The sequence below is a fragment of the Hetaerina americana genome, unplaced genomic scaffold (assembly GCF_022747635.1).
Source record: "Hetaerina americana unplaced genomic scaffold, ioHetAmer1.1.p SCAF_9, whole genome shotgun sequence".
In the NCBI taxonomy this organism is placed as follows: domain Eukaryota; kingdom Metazoa; phylum Arthropoda; class Insecta; order Odonata; family Calopterygidae; genus Hetaerina; species Hetaerina americana.
The window spans coordinates 61,872,050-61,885,097 of record NW_027287538.1 but is presented as its reverse complement, the minus strand read 5'-3'; the positions used below and the strand labels follow the sequence as shown (position 1 = coordinate 61,885,097).

The 13,048-nt window shown below is 34.8% G+C and overlaps 1 protein-coding gene across 1 annotated transcript in view; it reads right to left on the bottom strand.

The window, feature by feature from the left end:
- Window positions 1-12,558, bottom strand: part of fliI (FLII actin remodeling protein) — a 38,853-nt gene extending 26,295 nt beyond the window's left edge. The window contains exons 1-9 of the mRNA XM_071597617.1: window positions 12,341-12,558; window positions 11,732-11,842; window positions 9,729-9,967; window positions 6,539-6,700; window positions 6,085-6,305; window positions 4,991-5,207; window positions 4,176-4,462; window positions 2,395-2,593; window positions 381-630 (exon numbers count right to left, since the gene is read on the bottom strand). Of these exons, the coding sequence (XP_071453718.1) occupies window positions 381-630; window positions 2,395-2,593; window positions 4,176-4,462; window positions 4,991-5,207; window positions 6,085-6,305; window positions 6,539-6,700; window positions 9,729-9,967; window positions 11,732-11,842; window positions 12,341-12,403 (1,749 nt within the window). The 5' untranslated portion in view covers window positions 12,404-12,558. The remainder of the gene's footprint in view (window positions 1-380; window positions 631-2,394; window positions 2,594-4,175; window positions 4,463-4,990; window positions 5,208-6,084; window positions 6,306-6,538; window positions 6,701-9,728; window positions 9,968-11,731; window positions 11,843-12,340) is intronic.
- Window positions 12,559-13,048: the final 490 nt, after the last annotated feature.

The following is a 13,048-nucleotide window of genomic DNA, read 5'->3' as shown; positions in this document are numbered from 1 at the left end:
CCATGATAATATGTAAAATATAAAAATATATATAATATATTTCAGAGTTCCCCCCCGAGTTACCCGCGATCACTCTTTATTCCACCAACCCGTTCCCAGATTGTCCCTCACCAAACGGTCCCTTTTCTTCCGTCTCCCCGCTTTACTGAATTCCCTTCCCGAAAGTATTGACCCCCTCTCACTCCCAGCCAACACATTTATAAACCTTTCTCTGACATATCTCTCACACCTCCCTCAATAGTATAGTCTTGTTGATGTTTGTATGTTTGTGTCCTTATATGTTGCTGTTATACGTGTCACTGTAAATTGGCAATCCTGCTGTACGTGCACAATTTTTACTAAATAAAATAAAAATAAAATAAAATAAGAAGATGCAGTACCGTAGCCTTTTCTCCGATCCAGAAGAAGATTTGTCGATTGAGGCCACCTGTTTCCAAGTCCCTGGTGGAGCGCAAGACAACATAGCAGTCTCCCTCATAGAATTTCCCAATCGCAGCCTCTTCCACAGGACTTGGCAAGAAGTTCTCCACCTCCCATAAAAAGAGACCCTCACGCTCTTTCACTTCTTCTTCAAAAAACTCTGAATAGTCAAGAGGTGGTCTCTCCAGGGCTTCATCCCAACGGCGGGGCCTTGAAATCAAAATGAGACAGTGTGTTAACTTCACATTTAGGCATCTGACAAAGGCCAATATGAACTGATTGAATGAACACTGAGGCGTGAGAATTTTGGTACTAATAGTGAAGAACAAATAAATATTCCTTTTGAGGGTATATACACGCAGGAATTAACAAATGAGCAGATATGTATACACATGCATAAAAGTGATAACCCTAACAAAGGTAGATATGGTAGGTGAATGGTAAAAATATTCCATCATGAATTCAATATCATGTAACATAATTTAAACAACAGACGAACACATATGTCACAATCAGGTAAGTTAGAAAGTCTCTTGATGGGAATGGAAATGATTCAGCCTCAGTGATATTTTTTTCACATGCTTACTTCCAAGCAAAAAGCAATGATTAAATAATATTTATAATAACTACAGATAGTAAAATCTCAGCCGCTTCTTGTATGCTTCTGCTAGTTTACATATGACCAGGACATGGGGAGTGTTTTGACAACCTAACTGCAAGTCAAGTTTGTTTGGTTGCAACCCATGCTCAAGGCTTCCTAAATTCTTTTTCATGATGACCAATATTCCTATTCCTACTTAAAACGAAATCAATCATGTAGAAGCAAATATTCAAAACATTTTAAATGAAAAATTAAAGCCTAAGACAATTACTCTAAGACTTTTAACAAATTCTGGCTCTCAGAAAATTTTTGTGGCAAATGCTTAATTTTTCAATTTGGTTGGCTTAATTTTAATGAAATTTTTCTGAATACAATTACAGATAAAGAATATTTAAAATGAAACAGTTACTTTAATAGTCTGAGCTGAAAAGCATCAAAATGAATAAATTTCACAGCGTAAAAATCATTCGCCTTGACTGGAAATTGAACCTGGATTCCCTCAATCCATGTCTGAGTACTTTAACCAATCAAGGGAATCTGGCTTTGATTTCTGGCCACGGAAAATTATTTTTACACCACGAAATTCCTGCATTTCTACATATGCATTACAATGACTCCCATACTTACAAGCAATAATTAAATTAATGAACTCAGGTCAAAGATGTTATTGTGTAAGTCTAATTTAACGTCAGTTATTTGACCTTAATGTGCTCTTAGCTGACATTATCATTGCTCAAAAGCTAGCAAAATCACAAGTAGTATCATAATTTGCTATTTCCAGAGTAAAAACTAGTGTGCCTGAGAAAAAGTTCCTGTACAAATAGTGAGACTACTCGCACAACAGGGAGTACTTTTGCTTACTTTTGATTGATCAGGGGCCTGAGTCTCAATGAAAATAGCAAGGTATGAAAACTTTTGAGATGGATCTAAATATTGAATATTTACTAGCATCTTTCCACAAAATTCCAACATCTGAGAAAATTTGAACAGGTGACTGCTAATGTAGCATGAATTGGAATGATTGATCCACTCAAAGATTATTTTGACTCAGTTTGTATCTTGAATCTCTTTGCTCCTATTCATATAGGTTGATATGTTTACAAAAGTGTCTTGTATACTGAGAGAATAAAATTTTCTTAGCTTAGTTTAAATGGGAATATGAGCAGAAATAAACATATGAAATAATCTAAATTACCCACATATGCCAACTTGATACACTTTTATGGAGATTAATTGATTACTTGATTAACCATTTTATTTTTCCTTTAAAAATGCTCCAATAATAATTTCTTACATTCCCATAATAACTGGAAAATTCTCTCTTCCAACCCCGAGTCCAATGTCTTCGTGGGAACTCAAAATGATTGCCTTACTTGAGTGAGTCAACCTTATTCCCATGCTCTCGTGCATTGTCTGCAGATTCCACATTGTCTCTTGCCACATCCTTCATCCCTTTGAGGATCTTAGCTTGGTCACCGTCAACCTCATCCCTTCCTCCTCCTGATGTTCCACCTCGGCTTATCCCACGGCGCAATCTCATTTTCCTTGCTACTGCATCCTTAGCTGGGGTGCCTGCAAGAATTTGATACATGAGACAAGGACCCATCAAAATCTCTTTAAAGTCATTTATTTCCTCTACTTCGACATTCAACCTTACGTAGTCTGACAGTGTTGTAAAGGCATAGAAAATGGTTGCTTTTAAAACAAATTCCGATGGTTTCAAAATAAAATCAGAAATATGCATAGCACAATATGTTAAAATGATAATTAAGAGTTAAAGAGATAATTAAGACTGCCATATAGTATTGTACTCAAACTTTAATTCTTGATTACACTTCAGAGTACAGAAAAACATCAGCAAGGAGTTTTGGACTCGTCAGTCCAAAATTTATGGGATTCTACTAAGAATAAATGTTGATATACGTGTAGCTACCATCTTTCTAATGTAACGATTGAATTTTCTTCGTATTGAAAGATAACTTTGAAAAACTTAGATCTTTTCTGTCTAATCTAAGTATTTCTAAGAAAAAATAGCCTGAAAAACCAGGGTGCACCTGATTTTCCAGGTTAGAATTCTTAATTCTCCGGTTAAATTCTGAGAAGCATCTCATGTGCCAGGATATTTGGTAATTAAACATATAATATCAATTTAGTAAAATAAATAATTTTTCAACAAATTTCATGCATTTTGGATGCAGTAATGCTGAACATGATACACTCCTTTTTTTAGATTTTGTTTTTGAAAATGCTTGTGATCAAATATCCTGGGACTGTTAGTCAGTTCACGAAACAGAAATAATTCCATGATACAAAATAGAATAAACATTACAAGTTAAAGTCAATACACCCAAAACAGTTTTTCAACATCTAAGTTATTATCATATCATTCAACATACAAAGTTTAGAAAACTATAATTAGACCAATCCTTTTGTATGGACCTGAAGCAGTTGATAAAAGCATAGAGAGAAAATTGGCAAACTAATTTTTTCTCAGGAGTCTCTACCATTCTGCACAGTTGGTCTACTACTGGCAATATTTTGCTGTAAAATTTAGGTTTCAGGGTCAAAAATTTCCACTTTGATTTTTCTTTACCCAAAATTTTGATTTGAATGAATGACATGATAATACTAGGCCCATATTTTTTCAATTCCTTGCTAATATATAAGCTCTTTATAAATGAAATTGATACTAGAAAAAGTAAGTGACATAATATTGTAAATAATAATGTTGAAAAGAAAGTAAATGACAAATGCCATCCAAGCAACATTTCTTGTTACTGTGACATACCATCTATGCTACCACTGGTGGGGTAATAGTTTCCTGCTTGATATCTTAATACCTATTGCATTAAATTCAATGATGCTACACAATCCTAAAAGCCATATGAATTAAAAATACTAATAAGATATTACAAAATCCCTATCAGTAATAATTAGGATTTGTTATGGTAAGAGATCATTTCGGGATCGTGAGTACTCATTCCGTAGAGGATCCACAGCATAACATTAAGCCTGACACATCATTCGGTATCAATTATTTATGAGTTAATCTCCATGTTTAGTACTAATACCCACTTTTTACAAGCACCCAACTAGTCTACCTTTTTTGGATTTCCCCTGGTGATATATGAATATCATACACTCGTAGTCTTACCTTGTTCACTCTGTCTTGGGGTTCCTGGTGGCATAGCTCCAGCCAATCGCAGCTGATTCCTCAGGGAAAAATCTATATTGTAGTAGCGTAGACGTGAAGCAGTGGAGTCTGCATGTGATGCTGATGAGCTGTCAGCATCATCTCCTGAGGGACAGGGACGTGGAGGAAGGATAAGACCTGGATTATCCCTCAAGTCAAGAACTTCAAGGTCAGTAAGTAAGTGAACTGTGTCTGGAAGGGTGACCAGTCGGTTCCCTCGTAACACCAATTTCTTCAGCGAACCACACCTATGGAGACAGAATAGCCCTTATATAGTGGTGAGTTTTAATTGAGCAAGCTGGCTAATGGGCTCATTTTGAACCACTCTGAGCAGAGTGCTAACATGTAGTACTGCTACAAAATATTGAGGACACATCATATTATACGTTTGCTAAATAAAGACTTATCATATTATTTTAAATCATGTAATTTATCATGGAAAAATTTCAAGCATTCCAGCATCAAATTTTCAGGTCTGAAGATGTGAAGCTGAAATGAAATCGAGGAAATAATAAATAAAATTCAGTGAGGAAAAATAAAACAACTTCTTTCATCCTCTATCCAACTTTTCTACCTTTTTTGGATATACCCTGGTGAAATAAGAATGACAAAATATGCATTAGGGTGCAGGTATAACAAAGAACGCATCAATCATTTTATCATGAGAGTAAATGAAAGGGATCACACATTTAATGACATACTTTTGTGACACTGAAACCCAATTTAAAATGAGATATTTAGTCCACTTATGATCAAACATTTAATGATTCATTTACCTGCATAATCCTTCAGGAATCATTTCCAAGCGATTGTAAGCAGCTGAGAAAACTTCAAGGGCAGACAGTTTTCCAATTCCAGATGGAATTCCATCAAAATCTAAAAGGTTATCATTAAGAAGCAGCCGACGGATATTAATCAGTCGACAGAGGGAGGCAGGGAGGGCAGTAAGACGATTTCGGCAAACATTCAGTGTTTCAAGATTTTGCCAGATGTCTGAAAGAAAAAAATTAACTATTAGTATGATTATAATCCAAATAACTTCTGAAGCAAACAGACAAGTGAAATTTTTGCATTAGAAATTAAGGAAAAATATTTACTAAACAAATTTATTTTAAAACTACAACTGTTATTATTTGTATGTACTTTTGCATGCCAGAGATACGAGTATATCACTTATCATAAATAGAAAACGGAAGTAAATACCCTAATGTGAAACCCAAACAAAGGGAAAAAAATGCATCCATAAAACTTGTACGTTCAGGCACAAAAGGATACATTTATATCAATTTCAGGTAAATTATAATTATAAATGTGGTTGACAAGCAAAAAAATAATCAGAAATTTCAAAATCCTACATTGGAAATTAGGTTACCGTGGAAAGGGAAAAACTTTTGCTATTTTGCATGACTGGGAAACTTATTAGTTGAGGCAAGTGGATTATTGTACACTTAAGGCTTTTGAAGGTGGGTATGGAGATTAATGAAGAAAATATAATTGGCATAATGAAAAAAACACAGCATGGAAGTACTGGGCATGCTAGTGGGGATAGATAATATTAGGAGGTTTTCAAAAAAGGTAGGACACTGAGAGGCAATATGATACCGAAGACAGCCATTTTGAGGAGAATGCTGGGAAAGCTGGATATATGGTGAAATAGAATTGACATTTTGGATGGAATTTAGAGGAGTAGAATGTATGGAGGGCTAAAATCAATGAGTTATTTTGTTAAGCAGCATGGGATGTGAGGAAATTATGGGTCAAGTTATTAAGGGCCTAGGAGTACAGGAGTGTGTGATGCCAGAGTTCATAAAAACCCAACACTAAGCTGATAGTAAGTGACTACTGCTATTAGTAAGTGAAAAGAACTCACCCATGGCCGATGATATCTCTGAAATGCAATTGTCAGAAACGTTTAACCGACGTAATGACCTTAGTGTAAAGAGACATTCTGGTAATGATGCAAGACCATTGCATGAAAGATCAATGTCGGAGAGGTGTGTAAGCATTTCCAGGGATTGGGGCATATTATGTTGTGCTCTCTGAGTTGCCCGAAGGTGAAGTGTCTCGAGGCTCACCAAAGAAGGCAACTGCCTGTATGCATGGGAATATGGGAGAAAAGAAAGGTGAAATTACTAATTAAGGTGAAACAACAGTTTAGAGGCGGACAAACAAGTAAAAAAACAATTATATGATCCCAAATTTATAGTCCTAAAATCCTCTTCAGGTTATTTTGAATTTTACTTAAATTGTGAATGAATAATGAGATACGTGACACTCAGACAAAATCATGACACCAAGAATACAAAAAAAATAAATTATCTCACCTGAGTTGGAAATGACCAAGTGGATTGTGATTTAGAACCAAAGTATGAAGGTTCCCAAGCCTCCTGGTTTGTGGAGGAAGTGTCTCCAAACAGTTATGCCCAAGATCCAAATATAAGAGGTCACTTAGGTGCACAAACAATGAATTAGGGATGTTCTCAATCCTAGGAAAAGGGAAATTACAAATACAGATACTGACTGCTAAAGAATTTATGTATATTAAATTAGGTGGTTTTCACACGAAAGCCTCAAAGAAGATAATGATATCTACCAACGAGTATCAGAGATCACATGAAAACATTTTAAACCACAGTATTATATCATATTGAAAACATACATATGTCCCACATTGCCACAAGAGTTAATTAATTATGCAGATATGTGGTCCACAATCATTTATGATTAGCATGAACCTATGAGGGCATTATAAAATAGTTTTACAAATGAGAGGAATAACAATATTACTCCTGCTTGTTTAGTTATATTTGCGGTTTCTTACGATATGAAGAAATCCTACATAAAAGTAGTATATTCTAATGGATATTTTTATGTACATAAAGGTATATAACTCTTATAACTTTTGAACTACAATTCTAAGTTCCAAAAGGATTTCAATCCCCAAAATTATTAAAATCCGTAAGAACTCAAAAACAAATGGCTTTGAATTTTAAAAATATTAGAAACTTCTTTTCATTTGCTTTCACATGAAAACAGTGCTATGAACTGTGGAAAATTGAAACATCAAAACAATTTTACCAAAAAAAAATTATAGTGCAGTGCATGTTTATTGGTAAATTTTGTGCATTCATCAACCAGTTTTGAGCACCAGAAACCATGAAGATTGCAAATAAAAATTTGAGATTGCATGGGATTGTATTTTCACTATCGGCATGTATCATTTCAAATAAGATGGTAATTTCTTAAAATTATATTAATACCATCATTTGTGTTTCACCATTGTTAAGGACGATGCCACTACTGTTACATCAGTCATAAATTGCCTTTACCCCCAGTTCACCAGAATCTAATAAGTCATTCAAAGAATTACCGGATTGCAGTGCTCACATCATCGGCATATATGACACATTTATTTCAGTTAATCATTAATTTATGGGTAGATCATCAACAAATATTTTAAAAAGTATCAGACCTAGGAGAACAGCAGCAGCAGCCTAGTCCTAGCCCTAAGATACTCCTTAGGTCACCTGGAGTTGAGATGAGAGAAAAATAATTCCATCTTTGTTAAAGACAACCTTTGGTTGTCGATTTAGAAAAGTATGTCTTTACCCAACTCAGAGCAACTCCTCTTATGCCGAGAACATCATATTTTGTTAGTAGTATTGCATGATCTATAATATTAAAAGCTTTGCTTAAGTCAAAGCAGATTCTCATTACTTTGTTTTTGAGTTTATTTCAGTTATAATAGGACTAACAGCATCAAAGAGAGCTTGATCTGTTGACCTTCCTCTTTGAAATCCAAACCGATACCCAAATAGAAGGTTATTGCTTCCAAGATAATTGACAGTAGACATAGTCAAAAACTTTTTCAAATTGAGCGATAATTGATATTAGCCTGTAATTACTTAAGGCATTCTTGTCACCTTTATTTTGCAAAACTGGGAAAACCTTGGACACCTTTAAAGCATCAGGATACACATCATCAGAGAGAGATTGATTCACCAAGGAAAGTAAAGGGGCCAGGATAAAATTTTGTGATTCTCTGAGAATTTTACCAGGTACACCCATCTGCATCGGGGGAGTTTTTCACTCCTACTTTCTCAAGATAAGAGAATAACTCACTTCGACTGCCAGGATTGAGGCACATTGTTTTGCTTGATCTTATTTGGAACTTAATTATCTCCCTTGAAGTTGGTTGGGGTGTGTTGGGTATAAGTAGAAATGAAATACAATATTGAATACATCTGCTACTTTAGTTAGGTCAGTTATGGTATCACCATTTTTGTCATTAACATAAGATGGTGTCAGGATTGCATCGGGGGTCATGTTAGTCTTAATGATTTTCAAGGTTTCTTTTGAATAATTAGGTGCTTTCTTTAACTGTTCATTGCTATACTCCTTTTTGAATCTCTTTTTAGATAAATTAACTGTTTCTTAAGGAGAGACTATCATTGATGTGGTGGGTTGTCATCTGGGGTTTTAATGAGTACAAACATAGTCTTTAGGGTCTTAGACATGTTGATGATTGCAGGTGTGATCTAATTTTTGCCTTTTTTCATAGGTTCACAATGAAAAGCAACATTAAAATTGAAAATATAAACAGAATAAAACTTATTAAAGCCATTATTAAGGAAGTCTTTCCTATACATCTCTGCCCATTCTTGATCTATAAGCATTACCTGAAAGCAGTTCACTTTACAGTCATTAAAAAATCCATGGCATCAGAGGTTTTTGGTGCTCTGTCTTGCTTTACATATCCATTAACTGATATTGGGCTCTATGATGATACCAACGGGTAACTGAAGTAATTATATTGAGTTTGGTAGAATTAGGGCAAAATGTCCAAAGTGTAGAATCATTTTACAGGAAACAGCAAATGGCTTTTACACTAAAAGCATTATTAGTTTTCCCCAAAATACCATAGACACAAGTAAGACAACATCAAACCTGAAAAGCTGTCCAAAAGAAACAGACTGTAAAACCATAGAAAGGTAGTGAATTCACTTTTGCAGGGAATGTTGTTTACTTCAATTACCTTGAGCAAATTAATTTAATAGAACAATCTTTTCCATCCTGTCTAATATATCAAGCTTTCATGTTTGTGAGGGGGATCTATCTCTAAAAATAATAAAGGTTTCACCTACAATGATATACATAGTCAGCTCAGCAACCAGTCTCAACTTTCTGTCGATATGTCTCAATATTCGGAAGAGATTTTTCTTCTTTGGTTATGATATCTTATATGAGATACTGCAGATGCATGATCTGCTTATAATACCAGTGTTGAATAATTGTCTCTTTGAAAGAGGTGCAAATGATGTCTCCATATATCGATTCTATATAACTTAATATGCCATTAGAATTACAATGCAACAATTCTCCCAGGGTTTCTTGTAATATGCCATTAGCACTCATGAAAATAATAAATTAAAGTTAGAAAGATATTTTTGTGCCTTATCAATCAAAATTTGCTAATGACGGATGTGAAAAAAGACATCAATGAGGATTACATACTTATTGTGACTGAGATTAAGAACCAGCAAGGATCTGGCTCTATCCAGCCCTTCGGGCACTTCTCGTAGGCAATTGTGGCTGAGATCCAATGAAGACAACTCATCAGGACGGAAGAGGTCAGGCGGTACCCCTGAAGCACGTACTTTGTTGTGACGAACATTAAGAGAGCGAAGACACGGCAGAAGGGTAACCTCTCCGTGTAACCTCTCAATGGAATTGCGTACTAAAGAAAGATGCTCCTGCCAAGGATGGACAAAGCAAATATAAATACACACATCACGTCATCAAAGTACATGTAAATAGATTCATCACCACTTGAAACTCACATCAAAACCATTTTATTCAAATATGAAGGATCTACATCAATTCTATTATTAACCAGATTTTTTTCAAAACTCTTGTCCCATCTTTCCCATGATTATCTTGGGGGCTATTGTGTAGCTACATGAGGAGTTAATCATAACTCTCACCCTGATTTGTTTTAATTATTATTTCTGACCAGATCATATAACTGGCAAGTGGTGCAAATAGCACCGTAAGAATGCAGAGTAATACCAGCACAATGGTGGTGCATGTACCACTGGAATGGTTCTGATGGGTGACCAATCTGGTAATTTGTTTTCATATTTACATACACTCCTTGAATTAGAACAAGATTGCACTGTCAGACACTATAATGTGAGATAAAAGCCATAAAAGGTAAATTATGGCATTGTAATGTTTTCATTCAATCAAAAAATGTATCCTGCATGACGAAAGACTTTTGTATTTTTCAAACAGTATAGAGAATAGAGAACAATATAAAGAAACACTATGTTGGTCAGAAACAGTATTAGTTATTGCATACCATAGAAACAAAATATATGTAAAATTATTTGCCTTTGCTGTGGACATTCAAAGGTCAAGCTTACGTGGATCTAATATGGAATGTGGTGTTGAAGCATTAAAGAAATTTTCCTAGAGTAATCCATTAGTGCCAGTGTGAACTTGCATTGTTTTAACTCTGAAGTTCATTCTTGTTGAGTTACACTTGGAACCGTATTGAGTGGATTTATTGCCATGGGAACTATGACAGCCATGACAAGTTTTATAACTCCATTACTCCGGAGTTAGGAGTTACTTAATAGCTTCCATTGAATGCATCACTTCTACTAAAATTTTCATATACTTTGCCCGTAAAATTTCACCCCTCATTAAAGAAGTAGAAAATATGATCTTTTAGAGATAGATAATATGAGATACTAAAGATCAACTAAGTAATCAAACTGCTGATAATGCACAAATTTACAGTCTGCATCAACCATCAGATTACACATTAACTTTTCAAACTTAATTCCCAGTGAAGATGTAACAAATTGAAAGAAACATTATTAACAAGAGCTTACAGTTACGTGATGATCATCCATTTATAGACTTCTCATTTTACCCAGATTATAGATAGTCCAGTAGGTAAGAAAAATGTTAGCTTTTTTGGTTGCTGGACATATCAATGCATTGAGATGATTATTTAGTCAAAAAGCATTACACAGAACGATCCATTTCCATGCATGAGAAAAATGTGGATGACATAAATTACCCTTTAATTTTGTAAAACTAAATGTTAAATGCAAGTGATATTTGAGCCGATTCACAAGTACTCCTCTGTTATCAGAAGTAATTGCAATTATAAAGGGTAGCTTGCAACATACCAGCAAACAGTAAAATCCTAGAATTTTCTCTTTGAGCAACTTCTGCAATATATTTCCACCTGTACCCACTTTTAGGCAGCAAACAATTCGATAAATATCTATATAATAATGGTATGTTCTTTAGCTGGAGTATGAACTTCTTGCTTTATTTCACCTTTTTATAATAGAGATTTCTTATGGTATAAATCAAATCTGTAAACTTGGGTTCACTGTAAAGAGTATTTATCAATAATAGCTAGGTCAGGGTTTGGCACAACCATTACCACTTCCAGCGAGCAATATCTTTAAACAGATAGATCATATTAGAGTTCTTACCAACTTCTGAAGCTTGCCGAGTTCTTCTGGTATCTCTTTTAAATCAGTGCGATCCAATTTCAACCACTGGACGCCTGTCATTAACCGAACCGATTCTGGAAACTGGCCATTCTAAAAAATCGAGAACAAGGGTAAAACTTGATATTACATCAAATTAAACGGATATAGCGACTGGAAACTTAGGAGATGTCCCGTTAAATATAAATAAATTTATGCTCCGTAAAAGGAATATATTATATAGTTTTCTTGTATTGGAACAATGAACCAAGGAATTTTTTTCAGAGTAGAAACTTTTATTAGCTTAACAAACCAATCCTTTGGTGATGTTTAGGAATCAAATAGGGAAAACTGGCTTAATGTTAACCAATCACCCGAATGTTTGCCTCAGGAACTGCATAGCAAGACGAATTTAATGAAGGATTCAAGATACGAGAATGTAAGAAAATCGACAATTACAAAGTGATGACAAAGGAGACAATAAGAAAGAAACTACTGCAAATCTACCCCAAGAATATTGTGTTGACAAAGATTTTGCATGGAAGTCTTATCTCATCAAAGAATTTCCACTATTCACAACTAGTGCAGCTGAAAATTTAAATAACTACTTACACTAAAGTCGTTTTTTGTGAAGTCCACGCCTCTAACGAAAGGAAGCACTCCGGTGCACGCCATCAGGGAAAATAAATCCGACGAATACAAATGGTAACAGAATGTTTCACATAGTATATCACAATCCTTCACGAAAGCATTCACAAAATAGCCGAAATCTTAAAAAGTTTGGCTAATTCTCACAAACAGCTGACGATCCTTTATTGCACTGCAGCCATCATAACAGATATATGCAATGGGGGCGTGGAACGGATCATAGATAATAAATTTGCGGAAGCGCAGGAAGAAGAGAATCAGAATCTCATGTAAAATTTACACAAATAAAGCACAAAGGATATGATATAGTCAAATATTAAATAATAAAGATCTGAACAGAATAGTTCCCCTTATATTGCCCGAATCGTAGGTGACTTCATTAATGCGCAATTTCGTATCTTCATTTTAAACATATAAAGAGCCGATCTTCTGTTCGCGATTCTATCTTTTGGAGGATTCGGTCGACACGGAGAGAGGTTTAATGCACGGCTGTGTATTTTGCTTGTTTTAATGTAAATTAAATGCAGTACATTTATTTGTGCATGGAACCTTACAATTTTGGGGCTCATATTAAATTATTCTGCTCCAATTAATTAACATGTGCGAAGTGAACTTGTTTCTCTATGAAGAGTGAAAGTTTAAGTCTCCCGTTCAGACGCTACACGTTAATAA